Source organism: Amphibalanus amphitrite, unplaced genomic scaffold (genome assembly GCF_019059575.1).
Source record: "Amphibalanus amphitrite isolate SeventyFive unplaced genomic scaffold, NRLGWU_Aamphi_draft 001401F_arrow, whole genome shotgun sequence".
In the NCBI taxonomy this organism is placed as follows: Eukaryota; Metazoa; Arthropoda; class Thecostraca; order Balanomorpha; family Balanidae; genus Amphibalanus; species Amphibalanus amphitrite.
This window is the reverse complement of record NW_024882894.1, coordinates 83,707-101,228: the sequence shown is the minus strand read 5'-3', so window position 1 is coordinate 101,228 and position 17,522 is coordinate 83,707. Positions and strand designations below refer to the sequence as shown.

The window sequence follows — 17,522 nt, the reverse complement described above, 5'->3', positions numbered from 1 at the left end:
ACGATTTTTAAATGTTTGACTAAAACGTTTTGTAGCACGCGGTGGTATATGCTATTTGCGCGCAACATCTGCCGCAAACGCCGCACTTCTAAAATAAAGTCGCTAGAAACAGCGGAGATCCCAAAAAAGTAAACAAAAGTAAAAGTATAATATCTTGAAAACCGGGGAATATTTTTCGGTGAAATTTGGTAGATATTCGTTTTCGCTCTTTCTGAACCGAGCGACATCACTTTCATGCCAATTCATAAACTTTTTTGAAGGTGGGAGGGTCCCTTTAAGCATTTCTGACAAAAAAAAATGTTTCTGACAAATGAAGCCATGGAGTAAGATTGCATGACTAAATAGGCATGGTACTTGACCTCACTTCACATGCCTCAGAGGCATAATTAGTGTCATAATAGCCGTTTTTACGACGGCCATCTGGTACACATTTGGTGCACATCTGGTGCAGATTAGGTGCAGATTTGGTCAAATCAGGTTCAGTGTGTCTCTTAGCAGCTATCAGCTATGGTTGCACTAATTGCTTATATGCCTGCTTTGTCATATTATCAGAGAGCATCATCGATTAAAACACTGAAATAAATTCATAAAATGAAGATATTTGCTGTAAAAGATATTAGGTGCAGACTTGATCAGATCAGGTGCATTCGTCGGATAGCCCGTCGTGAAAACGGCTATTGTGTTTCCATTTTGATGGTTCATAGCAACCTTCTTCATGGTGCCATCAAAGAAATTACATTTTCCGTAGTTGCCTGACGGCATGTCAATCTACACAGGACAAAGAGGCTTACTACACTAGTTGCAATTAAGGGAAAAAGCAAACATCTAGAAAATCCCACATAGAACGAAAGTCATGCATAATTGTCTTTACGAGCATCAATACTTTGACTCACATGCATTGATACTGACAAACAAATATGTGCAGCACTCACAAAAATTGACGATATACCTACATTTACACTAACTAGTCACAGAAAGAAAGATGCGGCCAATGCACCAGTGCTTAAAGCAACAATTACGGCACCGTGCGATTTCAAGCTCGTGGTTCGCGTGCTATGGTTCATGCATTGATACTTTTGAAAGTGCTATGCCTCAGAAAAATGGAAGATCTCACTTGATAATCATTTATACAATAAATAACTTAATTATATTTTATTTGTTTTGTTCAAAGCCCGAAACAAACGTTGTTTAATTAGAATGTTCGTGACGATTAAACACTTCTAGATTATAGACCGCTTTCATTTCCCTCCGCACCAAAATTGTCATCTTGCCTGCTTGCGCATTGATTTGTTTAATAATTTTCAACCTTGGGGGATACAAATTGAAGTTGCCGCTAACTTTGGACTCGTTGATTGGAAATGTATCGTGCAGGTGACGTGCATTTGGATGAAATTTCAATTAGGAGGTATTCAAAAATTCGGTCTGGTGAGGGCGGGTACCGGCGCTGTCGGCGAGTGCTGCTCTGCTGCCGATATACAGGCTGGCTAGAGCCGCTCACTACTGGTAGCGGCCCGTCTCCACGATCACCCCTACCTTCCGTGCAGAGTGCGAACCCTGGCCAGCAGGTCACTGTGGCCCTGCGAGTACTGCTCAATCACATCCTTCACATCGTACGGCTTCAGAGCCTCCTTAAACTTCTTCCTAGCCACTAAGAATTTAATCTGCGAAGATAGGCGTGAGAGGAGCGGCGTTAGGGTCTGCTCCGGGAGCCGAGAACAGCCCGCGGACAGAGCACTGAGCAAAGAGGACAGGCGGAAAAGGCAGAGGGCGAGAGCCGATAGCCCGGCTCTGCACGACACGACACCACACGACACGACACAACACTGCAGTCGGGAGACACTGAAAACGCGTCTAAACGGGGCGGGAAGTTAGACGCGCAGACACTGCTCGTGCAGAGGGAACACCAAGGGACGCCCGGCCATGCACGGGTCAGAACGGGGCGCGGCGTGGAGCGGGCTACCTGGCGTGCAGCGCCTTCACGCGACTGATGAGGTCCACGTGGCCCACGCTGTACTGCTCGATAACATCTTTCACATCGTACGGCTTTAGCGCCTCTCGGAACTTTCGACGGGCTACGAAAAATTTTATCTATCGGAGGAGAGGATTGAGTGGCGTCAGTTTGTCTGGACGAGGATCCAGCAGCGCTGATCACCGTCGTTTCCGGGGGACGGCTCTGAAAATGGTAACGGCCGGCCGCCACGCACGGAGCGAGCCGCTCAGCAGCGTCAGACACACAGCTGCGTGCGGTTGACACACCTTCTGTGAACAAATATCAAAGAACATTGAGCGACAATGCACATCTGCATAAATCAATCAACCTTTGATGAGCATTTAGCAAACCCAAGTGGTGCATTTCGGTACGTTACTGTTGAACAACTAACTGGCATGTCAGTAACAACGTTTGATTGAATTGATTGTAAGGCCAGCCCAATATATAAAGCCATACGCTTTACTTCAGCAGTTCGTCATTCAGCACTGAGGCCGAATGATGGATGCCACACTGCGCCGCACGGCGTTAGGATATTGCGGCACAGTATACCCTCTCCGTTTGAACACAAACATCTAGCGAGCCAGCACCATCAGCTGTTAGCAGTTTTCACAACGGTCATCTGGAACATTATTAAGTCACATTTGGTGCGACTTCAGCATCTAGATAAATTCATGGTATGAAAATATTTACTGTAAAAGAGCAATGTGTAGAGCTGTTCAAGTTTGATGCATATTGCTTTGGCCAGATCACCCGTCGTGAAAACGGCTATTATAGGCTATATCGCTGAGCCTAACATGACCCTAAATCATTTCTTGAAGCTATGCTTGAGATGACATCAAGGCTAGTGGTTCAAACTAAGACCGCGAGCCGAGACGGGTGCTGATGGATGTTGTTAAAGTTTCCCGTGAAGTGTGAAAGTTATCCAGCCTGGTACGGCTCTAGCGACTTCAAGGGTCTACCTCTGAAGGAAATGAGCCTCCTTTATAAACAGGACTTCAAGAAACCACCATTTCTGAATACGTATTGATCTTCTCTGAATGGCGAAGAGCCTCTCAAAGAAGTCATCAGCTTCTAATTCCGCGCCTCGATTTCAACTTATAAGGCAATATTGCCTGCAACATTTTCGATTATTTAAAGTTGAGGCAATAATGCGGCTTCTTTAGTGTTTGACTAGGAACATCTCAAATGACACGTTAAATCATAACACTTTTTGTACATGTCTACTTGTTTCTCTGACCTGTAACGACCCTCCCCATCTCCACCGCTGTATCGGTCTCCCCTCTGTCACTATCCTCCCGCCAAAGGTCACTGACCTTCCGCAGAGCACGGATGGCGTTCTTGTGCTGCGTGGTGAGCTGGGTCACCCTCGGTTGTACGTCCTCCTCCTCATCTGCAACGTGCAGCACCAGAGAGTTAGACCACGCACCAGCATCACTGCATCACCAGCGCCGCAGGTAGCACCAGCGGTCGTTAGACCACACACCAGCGCTACTGTATCACCACCTCCGCACCAGGTAGCACCAGCGGGTTAGACCACACACAGAGTCGCAGCGGCACCATCGCGTCACCACCGCCTAACCGAACGGCACCAGCGAGGCGCCATGCGCCATCAAAGCGACAGCACACAGCACCAGGGCACCAGTGCGGCACCAGGCATCATCAAAGCGACAACGATGCATCACTTCGGAATCAGCGAGCCCACCGACCCGGAGTATGGCCTGGGCAGGGCGAATAGACGGCGCGCTGGAATTATGGGGCGCGATTTGTGGATGACATATTGCGGGCGATGATGTCTATGGCAGAACACGGCTAGTCATGTAGCTCGTGAACAGCGCTCGCTGCGGGCTACAAGCATGAAATTAATGGGTCCGTTGAGGGCCGACGGCCAAGTGATGGTCAAATAAATATTTAGGGAGGTTCAAAATTTAAAGGGCGGAAAATCTGATCAAATTTTCCATGAAACTGTATGCAGACATCACAAGGCATGGTATGTAACGGAACGGAGATATATCAACTCGTGCATCCGAAACCCAGTAATCTTCCTGAATGAAAAACAAATTGGAGAATAAATCACGGCATACATGGCTGCAGAGAAGCAGAGTCAAAACAACACTACAGCTTACCGATACTTCGTATAACAATTTATCGACGCGTCGCAAAAGGAACATCCGTTTTCCGAAGCTGTAACAATCTGCAAAGCTCTCCGAGTTTCATCCTCGGAACAGACCCGGCTCTCCCGGCAGACTAGCTCATTTTCTCCAGTCGGAAGTTCAAAAATCCTGTCAGCGTTCCGCAGTGGCGGCAGGCTCTCTCCGCCCGTCGCCTCGCCGCGCCCATCTGTGACGCCGCCCCGGCGCTGATGGCTGTCAAAGCCAGCCGTCTATTGTGACCGGGCGACGCGGCGAGAGCCGTCAACACCCATCGACGTCGGCCTGGGAACGGAACAAGTCGCCAGGCCCCGTGACACGCCGCCGGAGCGCTACTGCCCGACGGGGGCCGCACGACAGCGACGAGCGACAACCGGCGGCTGGCACCATGGGCTGACAACTTGGCGACGGACGGTGGTGGTGAGGGCAAATTTGTTAGTTGTCGATTACCACACAGCGGGCATGGCGCTTTGATCGGGAGAGAAAATGTCCATAAGAAGAGAAGACAGACTAGAAAGTAAGTACTCTAGGTCAGCCTTCTCTGTAAGCGTGAAGGATTGAGAGCAGTTCGACGTCAACCACCTTACATTGTATAAGAAAAAAACTGGCACTCGGCCAGCACTGCCTGTTGTCATGAACATGCTAATATTTTGAACGTAACAAGGTAATTGCAGCAACAAACATAGCCAATTAACACGACTCTCTGAACGTAACGAAACATCTTTTCACCGCGACTAAAAATAATATTGTAATATAGATGCAGTGAGCAGTAAATGGCAAGACGTGCTCAATCGATTGCACAATAATTCGAGTAAATCGCAGAGAGATTGCACAATAATTCGAGTGCATTGCAGAGGACGATCCACAAACTGGGAAGGGCAGAACCCCCGACAAAACAACCGAGGAAAACTAGCTTATCAAACGACGGTAACTGAGCCGGAAAACAAGATCAGACAAGCCAACAGACGGGGCGGGCAGGTTGACAGACAAACACAGACCAACAATCTGTCACTGCTGCCGACAGCCTCGCAAACGAGACAGCTGCAGCGCAAAGCGTGAAGCGTAAACGCCAAAGGACTGTCAGCGGATGTCACGACTAACGAACGCCCTGCGCGCTGTCACAAAACAAACTGAAGTAGACAATCAGTGTGACTTTTTGCGACTTCAACTCAGTGCGACATGCCTGCATTTCACAGGTGGTGACAGACCATTAGCACCTTGCATGTCATCTGTGAAATTGCATGTATTGATGAGCTATGGTTTACATTTTATAATAAATAAATTTCTAGTTTTGTTTTTAAACTCAGCTTTCCAATGACTATGCGCTGTCACATATCTCTAGACTGTGACATTTATTGGGACGTTATCTCGCCTGACCGGTCAAGGCGCCGGAAACTGATTTTAAATGTTATTTCATTTTGAACGTCTCGGCAATGCCTGGCGAAAACAAATGCGCTTTATCACATCAATAATGCTTTTAGCATCAGTCAAGCACGTCAAATCATTTTTCCAAGTGCTGAACTGATAAATGTCTTTTATCTACGGCTACCTTACGGTTACATGCTTTTCATAAAAAAGTTCTTGGACATGACCCATTTTTATTCTTTACTTCGCGAAAACGTTTCATAAATGTAATTTACAGCATCACACAAAATACCAAGTGTTGCTTCAGTTGCATGATATTGCAGCATATGGCGCGGGCAGGATATCAAATATTTTCATTATTTGTTAGTGTGTCAGTGCTTCCAGCTGCAGTGTAGGTTACTGCGTGTTACTCCAGAGCACGCCTTCCTCGTCATGTCACGCCTGGCTCCGTTTTGCTCACGCCACATCAGCGTGCAATATATCCGGATCAGGTCTCTGGGCCGGTACAGCCGCCGACACTGGCGCCTAATGAAGTGATTAGGACTGGCGAGGAGGATTTTCGCACGGCACCAGTCGGGCAGAAGGCCCGAAAATCGGTCTGTAAGGTCGGGAAGGTCAGCCTGACAGTCACTCAGTCGAGTAGTCGAACGCTGGGTACTCGGGAAGTCCCTGTCTGCACCGACACAGGACAGTCAGACAGATTGCTACACCAAAAGTGTCTAGCTGATATACGTCGATGGTGGCTGTCTTAGATCTCAACATGTCAGCTCAGGGGAAACCCTGGAGGCATATAGCTGCAAACAGAAGCCGAACCTACACACAGAAAAATATTAACACCGTTAGCGGTGTAATTGCACAGTACATATCTGAGCACTTGAGGAAAGTTAATTTAGTCCCTTCCCCGCTTAAATTACTCGCGCTTCTAAATGAACACCAGGAAGAAGGTAATAGAACACTGTTAGGAGGGTTGGGTGTTTTGCTACATGTAGTAAAACACCCAACCCTCCTAACATTGTTCTATTACCTTCTTCCTGGTGTTCATTTAGAAGCGCGAGTAATTTAAGCGGGGAAGGGACTAAATTAACCCGCGCACCGACGGGGGTCTGCGCCAACTTAGTACCGACGGGGGGGGGGGGCGGATGACCGCCCCCCCCCTGAGATCTCGAGAACGAAGCAAGATAGCGACAAGCGGTAAACGGCATCGGATACGCACGGACAAGGTCTACAATTTTTACAAAGGTCATTTTCAGGTCAGGTCAAAGATGACGTCACAGGGGTTGAAAAAGTCAAAATGGCGGCGCTAGATATGGAGAGGGTTTTTCTCGAATAACTTTCGAAGTAGTCAAGATAGGAACAAACTAAGGGCATCATCGTGATCCTCTCGTCAATTCGCATCGAATGATATATATGTTGACCTCGAAAGGTCAAGGTCAAAGGTTGACCTCAGGTCACGTGACCTCGAGGTCATCATGTATATCATTCGATGCGTCTTGACGAGCTGAACACAATGAGACCATCCGCGCGGCTGTATCTTGTTCCTGTAAGGAGTTATTGGCAAAAAACCTTTGGTGACCTTTGATGACGTCACATGACCTTACAGCTGCCCAACAGCAAAACAGACCTCAAGGTAGTGAAGGTTGATCGTATGTGAAGTCATGTATGGTATATGGGGCCATTCCGACCCGTTTTAGTGGTAAAAACAGGGAGTTGATTTTTCCCCCATTGACTTATAATGGGGAGGTCGCGAAATTGACCTGACCTTAGGTCACCGACATCAAAATTCCGAGATATACAAATTGTAGCTACTAATGACCTGATAACATCCTGCGACTTTCAAAGGCCTCCGACATCTACTGTAGCTCTGGCACGGTGACAAAGTTGCAAAAAAGTGACTTGAGGTTGGGTCATTCAAAGTGACCTGGTGACCTGACCTTAAAAGTTAGGAGGTTCAAACTTGCACACCATGTGTAAAATTGATGAGAGAAAAGTCATACCAAATTTCGCGGCTCAAGTGCTCAGATATGTACTGTGCAATTACACCGCTAACGGTGTTAATATTTTTCTGTGTGTACAAACATGGGTCAGTTCGGCTCCCTGTCGCAGAAACGCCTAGCAAAACTGGGGACACGCCTTGTGTCTTGTGAGTTATTTTGTGAGGACTCCCACCACCGCCGACAAAAGGAAAGACGTCGATGGCGTAAAACCGGCGGTCTCGTCGATTGCCGACTATAAAAAGACAATAACCGTGGCGTCGACGTGCCGGGCCGATTGGCTGCTGGTTCTGCTGTCACCGAGCAGGAGATAGCAGACGAGCAGAAACCACCCCCAGCAAATCTCTGGAGGAAACTGAACGGTCAACTGACGTGCAGAGTCGACCAGAACGCGACGACAGCCAGCTCACAAAGCACAGTGGACAAACATGCCAATGGTTACATTCATAATGTATGAGAAGAAAGATATGCATACGTTTGAAACATTGCGATTCAAAGAAAACTGAACAGTAAAAGCCTCGGCTTCTGTGCGAGATGTAAAAGCAAGACAAGTCGCAGATAGCTGTTTGTCAGCAATGCTTTATGAAGCTCGCTGCTGTTCTCATGCGTCATCTTACGCGCAAGATCGACATAATATGTGCCTGGGCGACCTCAAGACTGGACCGCACAGACCATGAAGCGAAGCGTTGAAGCACCGATCGTTACTGGCCACCACGCTGATTCTCTCGTGGCAAAGAACGAAGCGGACGGAAGGCCGTGAAGCTCATCGGACAAACACGTGACATCGATTTTGCATGTGGATTTGTGCGAGTGAAATTTGTAGGCTCTTTCTGTGCATTCTTCGTAAAACAGCGCGTTTTCTCCTGTGCTGTCTTCATTTAGAACTGTGCGGATGGGTGAGCTTGAGCTCTGCTCGCGTGCTCTGGCTTACGCATAATTGCGCGTGTACATAGACCGTGCATGTCACGCTTTCCGTGAACAAACACTTCATCATGTGCTCCGTGCACGTATCGTGAGCAAGTACTTGAACATGTGCACAGTGCGTGCGCGGACGGCGGCGGCAGTCGGGCCCATCTGGTGCAGACCGCAGGCGGGCGCGGACAGACACGGTGGCAGTGCGTGGCCGATCGGACAGGGTCATCTAGACCCGTCACCTTTGCAGGAGAAGAAGGACGCCCTCCGCGAGCTGCGCCGAGAGCCGGTGGACCCGGCCGACTGGAGTCGCTGCTCGAGGCCGACAGCGGTCTGCTGCAGCAGGCTGCACAGCGCTGGTACCTCGCGCGTCGGACTGGCAGGGACGGAGGCGGCGCCGGCGGCCGGCCGCGGCTGCAGACCGGCCAGACTGAGGCCGGCCAGAGGGGCAACCAGCGGGCAGCCGGGCAACGGGCGAACTACCGGGAGAGCACACCCACCCTGAAATACAGCTACCCACCGACAGCGGGGGAACTACCGGGAGAGCACACTCAGCCTGAAATCCCCTACGTACCGACAGCGCTGCGGTATCGGGCTACATTTAACGACGGAGAAATGTAAGGCAAGGCCAAGCTAGAGACACAACGATAATATACGTATACAAGTAACACACAATCAACTCTATGAATAAAGGCTAGATTAATGCAGGACAGGAGCTAAGTCACCGGCACGTGACTAAGTCATAACCCTTATTGGGATATTGGGCTTGATAACTGACTACGAAACACCGATACGAAGCTACGCTTCTGAAGTGCAATTCCGTTAGAAAGGTATCTTTGCTATTGAACTAAGGTTGGAACTACAAGTCTGCGTTGCGGCGTTTATACTACTGGCGCAAGTCAAAACTACGGAATCATACAGAACAGCCAAACGATTTAAGAAAATTGTTACGATCTAGATCACAGATACCAAGTAATCGACATGGATAAAAACGAAAGCATAACAACGAGCATATCATAAGATGCTCTCGAGTGGTTTACCCTATTATGTAAATGAGTTCCTTCTGCACCCAATTTGCCTTATGCAAACTAGGTCTGGGAACCTCGAATAGCTGACGGAAAAGACAAACAAAACAGCTGTCCATTTGCACTATTGAATTCTTTCACGCGAGAGACAGCACTCTCTTCAGCATTCCAAATGCTTTATCCTGATTAGATTTTACACGATAGCTCTGTATCCGATGTCAGTCAACTACCATATGAATAAAGTGCTGGAAACTGGAAAGTATGTCAGATAAGTTGGTATACCTACTAGAATTAGGGCTTATAGTAATAAAAGCATCAAGCTTAAATATCAGATGTATTATTTTTAATTTTAAACACTGAAATCATTTTGTGATATAAAGATATTTGTGGTAAAAGAGATATGATGCAGATTTGGTCAAATTAGGCGCATTCGCCAGACATCCCGTCGTGAAAACGGCTATTATTTTCCTGCAATGGATGCAAACCAACTTCATAAGTTTTGTTTGGTAGCAATCATCATACAAAAGTTATGAACTATTCAGCTGTTTAAGTTTCATCGGGACTATTTTGAGCCGCAGGAAATATTTAGAAATGGCTAAATGAAAAAAAAACCGATAGTTATGTCAACTACCCTTCAAATGAAATCACTATTTTCTTAGAAATTCAGTGCATAAATTTATCTTTTTTCACGTAAATTTTATATCTAAAAAGGGATTAAATTATTGAAGCCATCGATATTATAAAGAATACCTCTAACATTTTGCATGCTTGATACATTTAGAGCACGCGGGAAAAGTTTGGGGTCGTGGCTGGCTCTCACATGCTGCGAATGCTTACCGTCTGAGTTCTTTTTTACTCCGAGCGACACGTCTGAACTGTCCCTAGTCACTGAGTCTTCACTGTGACTGGGGTGTAACCTGCAACAGAAGAGGGAAACAGATGCGACAGTGCGACTTGGGAAGGAGCAAGATAAATATTTGTAATGTGTGTACGTGAATGAAAGCTGTGAGCGTCGAGGAAGTTATAAGTTTGGTGTGTAGCTTGTGACAGAGATGATGTGCACAAATTGTGCAATACATAAGGTGACAACTTTGTGCCATTGACCTATTACGCTGGATTTGGATTTTCCTCGCAAAAAAAAATCGGTTGAAGTTTTCCTATTGTATTTTTTTTTTTTGCTTATGTGTCAATGGACAGAATGAGGCGGCTAGGTAATAATAATCAATTCATTGATTCACATAATCGACTGCCGCTCCTATCCCCGATGCGATTTCCACAGGCAGCCAGACGGCGCCGCTCTCGGCTGGTTGCTACTAATTGAGCGGCCAGAGCTGATGACGACCTCCGCACCGCCTGCGGCTGACCCCTGCTGACCTTTCGGCCGACCTCAGTGGTCTAGTCGGCGCGATTAATGCGTCCCCTGGGGGCAGGGCTGGCCGGCTGACTGCACGGAGCCGGCTCGACGAGAGCGCAGCGCGCGCGGCTCTGACGGTGGGGAGAGGAGGCGGTACGAAGTCCGTCACCAGCGCTCCCTCGGAGAGACATCTGGGACGCTCCTCAGCGCCGCTCGGTAGGTTCCACGAACTGGACCCGAGTCGAGCTCGGCTTAGCGAGGTGCCGACGATGGATGGGGTCAGCAACGATCCGACGAGCATGAATCCGACGAGCCCTGCCCTCCGCGAGAGCGTGCTGAGCTCAAACCTCTTCTGCCTACACAAGAGTCCCTTGCGAGGCCAGCAGCAGGATTTGCAAATGACTTTCGCTGTATATAATCGCATATATTTCCAATTTAGACAATCAGGTTCAGACATTCGAAGGACCATGTCCCATTGGACCCATGCTTCTTTTCTGCGCTCTCCGTGCTCGGTACGTGCTCTCATTACATTCTCCATGTGCTGGCAGTGGCAAGTGCTCGCCCGTGATCGATTTGTTATCCCCGCGTTCTTCAGTACTCAGTAGACAGTAGTCAGCACGCGTTCTCCCGTGTCCTCAACACATATTCTCTTTCGCGCTCTTCTCGTGTTTCTGTGCTTTTTAGTCTTTAAATGATATCTCGACCTCCTGTATGTATTTTCCCTGTCAGGCATGTGTTTTATTGTGACCAATACCTGTTCTCCCCGTTCTCGGCACATTTTTCTCCTGTGCTCAATGTCCACATATTCCCTCGACACTCACCTGGCCGAGCCCATGTTCTCCAGGGACGAGTTGACGTCCGTCTGGCGGGCCCGGGCGGCCGCCAGCTGAGCGGATGTGTTCAACGGACGGCTCCGACGGATTGTCGGCAAACGAGACACGAACGACGCGTTGTGCTTGAAACTGAAAGACGTCAGAACAGGTCAGATGAGAGTATTGATTGGTCAAGTCAAATCGGGCCAGGTCATATGGTGAATTGTACTCAACGCAGCAGCCTTTCACTATAAAAATTGTTGGAGAGGTTTGTGTGTTATTCCGTTGTTTTGCTTTATAAGTGTTTTTTTTTTAACATCTAGAATTTCATCGAACTAAGTAAGGGATGTTTTTGGTAAAATGTCAGCTAAACAATGAAATAGGTACTCATAGGTACTCAGCTTTTTGCAAGCAGTGGCAGGTATGTGTAAGGTAACACGATTCCATGGAGACAAGAGCCTTGTCTTTGCCAGAAATGTCGATCGAGAGTTAAAGCACAAGCCAGAGTCATCTCTATATTTAGAGAAGTATATGCACCAGCACTACTTGGCCAGATAATCCCATATGGAGAGGCATACTCTTAGCGTGCAAACTCTCTTGACCACCTGTGGTCAGGAAGAGCAGTCCAGTTGGGTGCTGAGCAGTCCAGTTTGTTCCAGTCCATCCACGTTAATGTGTGGGAGCCAATCATTGACCGGAATATGTGACCCAAGGACCTTAACATAAAACAAAACCAATAAAATCAATTGAACTAACAGCGGGAGCACGGTTTGCAGCAACGCGTATACGAAAAAACTGTTTCTTACTATCATTGACATTGCAAGCTGATGGATGTGGCGTAATCGACGAATGAATATACCGGCATGTTCTATGCCTTCACGGTTCATGCAACGAAGAGGAGAAAAAGGCATGCTCCATATACTTAGGTAAATATCATCCAATAAGATGGATAACGAGAGAGAGAGAGAGAGAGAGAGAGAGAGAGAGAGAGAGAGAGAGAGAGAGAGAGAGAGAGAGAGAGAGAGAGAGAGAGAGAGAGAGACCGGAGAGACAGAGAGAGACGGAGAGAAAGTCCGACAATAAATAATTAAAGATATACAAGTGCAAACCAGTAGCGTAGAACATTTCCTATATTGGAAAAAAACGATAAGCATTAATATTCGCTAACAAAAGTCAATCTAAAAAATATAAACTGCCAATAGCGCATGGAACTATAACTCGATTAGTTTTAATCTAGACCGCAACCTCTCTACAGCTATATAGGTCGAACTGCAACAACAGCTTACCTTTCCGTTGTGTTCTAGACTAGCTCTAAAGCGAAGCCAGCAGCTCTAGCAGCACATCCAATGGAGCGCCACGAACTTGTCGGTCTGTCAAACGCCGCCCGACCAACCACATGCTAAGCCGAGTCCCGAGCGCCGAGCTTGTGAGATCCTCTCCACAGCTTCTATAGCTACGGCGTAGCTCGACTGAAGTCCACTAAAATGCCAGCTCACTGCCTACATACCTAACCCCACCTAATGAGGGTAGCATACTCACAATCCGGAGCCAGAAGGGGGTAGCAGCGGTCGCTGGCTCATGGGAGCCTGCTCCTCAGACTTTGCCCTTCACAGACACCAGGAGAAAGAGAGAAAGAGAGAACATGACACACAGGGAGAGAGTAGAGAGAGGGACGCGACCGGAGAGAGCGGCACGGCAGACGGTGGTGTCCGGTCGGCTGCCACGTAGCGGGCGATGCATGGCACACGGCACGGACACCCAAGCACGGGGAGGGGGAGAGAGTGGGGAGAGCGGAGTTCTAGGTTAGGGAGAGAGGGATGAGGGAAGAGGGAAAGTGTGGTACACATACACAGACGGTTTGATAGGTTGGCATAACATTGTGTACAAAAGTAGCATGTAGTGAGATGATAGAAAGAAATGAAAAGAAAGTTGGTGGGTGTGGGTAAAGAAGTTGCATTTACCATCAAAATACCACGCTTTACATATACAATACATTGCAAAGCAAGACTGTACATTGTAGCTATTAAATGCATGTTTACATGACCGTGATCACAAGAACAGCATTCAGGATAGGGAGCGAGTGAAAAGGCACAGACAGATAATAAAAGGGTATATGACACGGGGAAGGGCATCCTTTACATGTTCCTCACATGAATGCTGCAAAGGACGATAGCCACCTTGTCGTACCCACCAGATTCAATGCACCCCTCACTGTAAGCCATGCAGTAGTCCATTTCCCACCAAGACACGCCGTTTCAGCAGCATACTCCTTCCTGAGGAGCACCACTCCCTAACGCCGCTCTCGGCTGGTTGTGGCGCATTACCTACTCCAAGACACCTTGGCACTGATGTGGACGTCCCAGAGCATCATGCGGCAACACTCACGTGGGCGGGCTGGGGTAGGGAATCTGATGTATTCGCCACGTGGCCACCGAGAGCGAGTGCTCGTCAGAGGCGTAGCAGCGCCAGAGACACTGGATGAGGATGGCAGCCGGGTGGCGGCGCCGGATCATGTGTTTCTGGCGCTGCTGCTGCTGCACCTTCAGGGCCAGACCCGAGCCCAGAATACCCTGCGGACGCAAACAGAGGGGAGATCAGTGTTACAAGGGAACCATCGGTGATGAGTTTACTGGTCATATGACGTAGGGATTCGAAAATAAGTCATTTGATAGTGCTGGGTAAATTTTAGGGAGAGCGGAAGGAGAAAGCCCTGTCCAAATAAAATTGTCTCAGATCTAAAAACATTACAAATACAGTTATTTTTACAGCGATATATTTTTGCGGGAGACGTCAATCATCAGTTGATCACATTAGCAACTGCCAACCCATTGGCAAAACTGCCAGTCTTGGCCGCTATAGGCAGGTCCTTTTGTCAGTCAATAGGCTTATTTTGTTTGATTTAAGCCATTGCAAACGTTCCAGAAATTTATGCTTTTGCTGACTGGTGGGTAGTTTGGGCACTCCAAAACTATGTGAATTGGTTTGATTTCTAATGCATGTGCTGCACAGACTTGTATGTTTGAGAACCATAATTTGCATACAGCCTTGTCCAGAAATAATAATAAATTATCATAGTCCTATACCTACACTCACAATACATCAAACAGAACGTCCGGAAATCGTCTATCCAAGGAGCATCAGCCCAGCAACCGGCGATGGCACCCCTGGGCACCTATATCTGCGCCGCACCGGACATCATCATTCAGCACGAAGAGCTCTCCGAGTTAGATTCACTGAAGCAGAGCTTCATTAGTATTACCCACAGCAAGCGGACGATGGACGGCCATGGGCGCACCGGGTCGCTCTTAGCATGAGATCTTACGGCAGCCGACCATGCATTTCAATGTGTTCTGCTTCTCAAAGAATGTAGAGCGAATGTGTGCTTTACAAATAAGCCCCATTCGTATTTATCATATGCATATTGCATGTGTTATGTATGTGTATGTCGACTGGTTGACCTCGCGGTCTGACCCCTGCTGGGCTGGCGCGCTGGCCGTCGCCCGTCGCCTAGCAACAGCGGCCCAGTCTACCTCCCGCGGGGCAGAGTCCGTCAGCTGACCTTGGCCGGTCGGTCAGCCGCGGGCGATATACCGAGAGGCGGATGAGAGAAGGCCGCAGCGCATAAAAAATGCACTTAACGCATAAACATGGAAAACGTAAGGATCAATCGATCACTGCAGTGAATTTGGTCGAGGTCAGGCACTTTTGGCCAGTCAAATCGTGCTTCACTTGAAATTGAAGCGTACCTACGGCTCTCGCGAGATTAAGCGGTAGGTTTTGCACTTTTACATTTCCGGTTATATCTCAGAAACTTATCGATCTACGATGAAGCCATTTTACACGATCATGGCCGGCTTGTGAACCAACAAGTCGATCGCATCTTCAAAACTTAAAAGCTTAAGACGACGAAGATATAGCCTGAAGTACATTAAATTTTCTAGGTGCAAAACCTACCGCTAAAACCCGCGAGAACTGTATCTTTTACATATGTTTATATCGGTATCGAATGCCTACACGCTTTGCTCTGACACAAAATCAGTTTGATCTTTTCACGTCCTTTCCTTTACTTTTGAGATATTCTACACACAGAAAAATATTGACACCGTTAGCGGTGTAATTGCACAGTACATATCTGAGCACTTGAGGAAAGTTAATTTAGTCCCTTCCCCGCTTGAATTACTCGCGCTTCTAAATGAACACCAGGAAGAAGGTAATAGAACACTGTTAGGAGGGTTGGGTGTTTTACTACATGTAGCAAAACACCCAACCCTCCTAACAGTGTTCTTTTACCTTCTTCCTGGTGTTCATTTAGAAGCGCGAGTAATTTAAGCGGGGAAGGGATTAAATTAACTTTCCTCAAGTGCTCAGATATGTACTGTGCAATTACACCGCTAACGGTGTTAATATTTTTCTGTGTGTAGTATAGCCTGCATACGGCCCATCAAAATACTCGTCGCAAAGGTGCAGAAACTTCAGCTGCTTCTATTCATATCGAACGACAGCTAAGTCACCATGCATGCTTATTGATTTAAGGATTAACTTTCGTCAAGCTATTAGATGTCCACGTCATCACAAATTGCCACCTCAAAGGTCGACTTCTTGTCACCGTAATGCCTGAACGCCGCCGCCTGCTGCTCATGGCTGACGCACGGGCAGCTATTGACACAGCATCAATAATGAGTGGCAGGTGCCGGAATTTTGACACGACTGACTGACGCGAGCTTTACGTCACTGGAGGCACGTGGGAGGTACGGCCTATTAACGAAACACGATTCCTCCTTCAACATTGGCGGACAGTGACAAAATGCTGTTTTAACAGACACGCGCCGCTGTATAAACATGCCCGGCGCTCACTCAGGATAATGCCCATCAATTATGCACCGTGGACTTTCAAAGAAGATGGCCGCCAACAGAATTTCCAGTCGAAACTCCGGCGCGGTCGGCCACCAAACTAGGTTTTGAGCCACGTCGTCTGAGCTGATCGATCTAGCTCAGCTTCTTCGTGACCTGGTTTAGCGTGCTGAAAGTCTCTGGTTTTATGTTTGTAAAAGTGATTTCTGAATGAGGCACTGTAATCGGTCATTTTCTGAAAAGCCCCCTGATCCCGGCCACATTACATTGGATGCGGCCCAAAAGGCGTGCTGACAATGCCCATGGCGCCTGTCCCGATATATACGAGCTGCGACGAATCGGGAACACGCGGACTATTCCTGGTGGTGGCGTAGGCGGGGGCTGGAAAACGAGCGTAATCCTTGCTATCTACGCGAACAACCAAGTTTACACTCTAAGCATATCGGTGGGAAACTGTGCTGCAGTTTCACACACGCTCTTTGTCTCATGCTATTACCGTGTTTTGGTTCATAAGGGCAGATAGGTATACAACGTGGCCAATGCCATACTGGGTGAAAAACTTGGGATTGTGCTAGTGATGGCTTCTGATAGCCTGATCTTGTGTTCCCCTGGGTTATTTTGACTTTCATCACGTTTCATTGCTGTTTTGTTCTGTTTTCCCTTTTTTAGCAAATGTGTACTATTCTTGTTATGCTGAGATTGCTGATTCACTAAAGGAACGGGAATCTCGGTTGTTGTGAATCAGTTGCAATGCTCACATTTATGCAAATGGACAACTACTGATCATAGTTTTGGGGACGAGAATAAAACTCAAAATTCAACAAAAATAAGCAAATGCCACTGTCTCTTGTTACCCAGCTCACACTTTCCCATCAACCATCCTTGTTTCCCGGCCCGATCACGGTATACTCACCGCCGGCAGGGCGAAGAACGATATTCCTAATAAGGCACACGCAGATGCGATGAGTTTGCCCTTCCACGTGATGGGCACAATATCACCATAGCCAACCGTACACAGTGTCACCTGAAACAAGACACAAAGACACAAATTGGTCGGCGTCTTTTGTAATGTTAT

The 17,522-nt window shown here is 47.7% G+C and overlaps 1 protein-coding gene across 3 annotated transcripts in view; it reads right to left on the bottom strand.

Annotated features, from left to right (window-relative positions):
• The window catches only part of LOC122372790 (potassium voltage-gated channel subfamily KQT member 5-like), an 82,893-nt gene that overhangs the window by 24,607 nt on the left and 40,764 nt on the right, over positions 1–17,522 (bottom strand). The window contains exons 7-13 of one of the 3 annotated variants that reach the window (XM_043350364.1): positions 17,361–17,471; positions 13,982–14,166; positions 13,136–13,201; positions 11,606–11,746; positions 10,268–10,347; positions 3,304–3,380; positions 1,961–2,088 (exon numbers count right to left, since the gene is read on the bottom strand). In XM_043350364.1, the coding sequence (XP_043206299.1) occupies positions 1,961–2,088; positions 3,304–3,380; positions 10,268–10,347; positions 11,606–11,746; positions 13,136–13,201; positions 13,982–14,166; positions 17,361–17,471 (788 nt within the window). Of the gene's footprint in view, positions 1–1,533; positions 1,662–1,960; positions 2,089–3,303; positions 3,381–10,267; positions 10,348–11,605; positions 11,747–13,135; positions 13,202–13,981; positions 14,167–17,360; positions 17,472–17,522 lie in introns of all 3 variants that reach the window. The other 2 variants (XM_043350363.1, XM_043350365.1) reach the window with 2 other exon arrangements.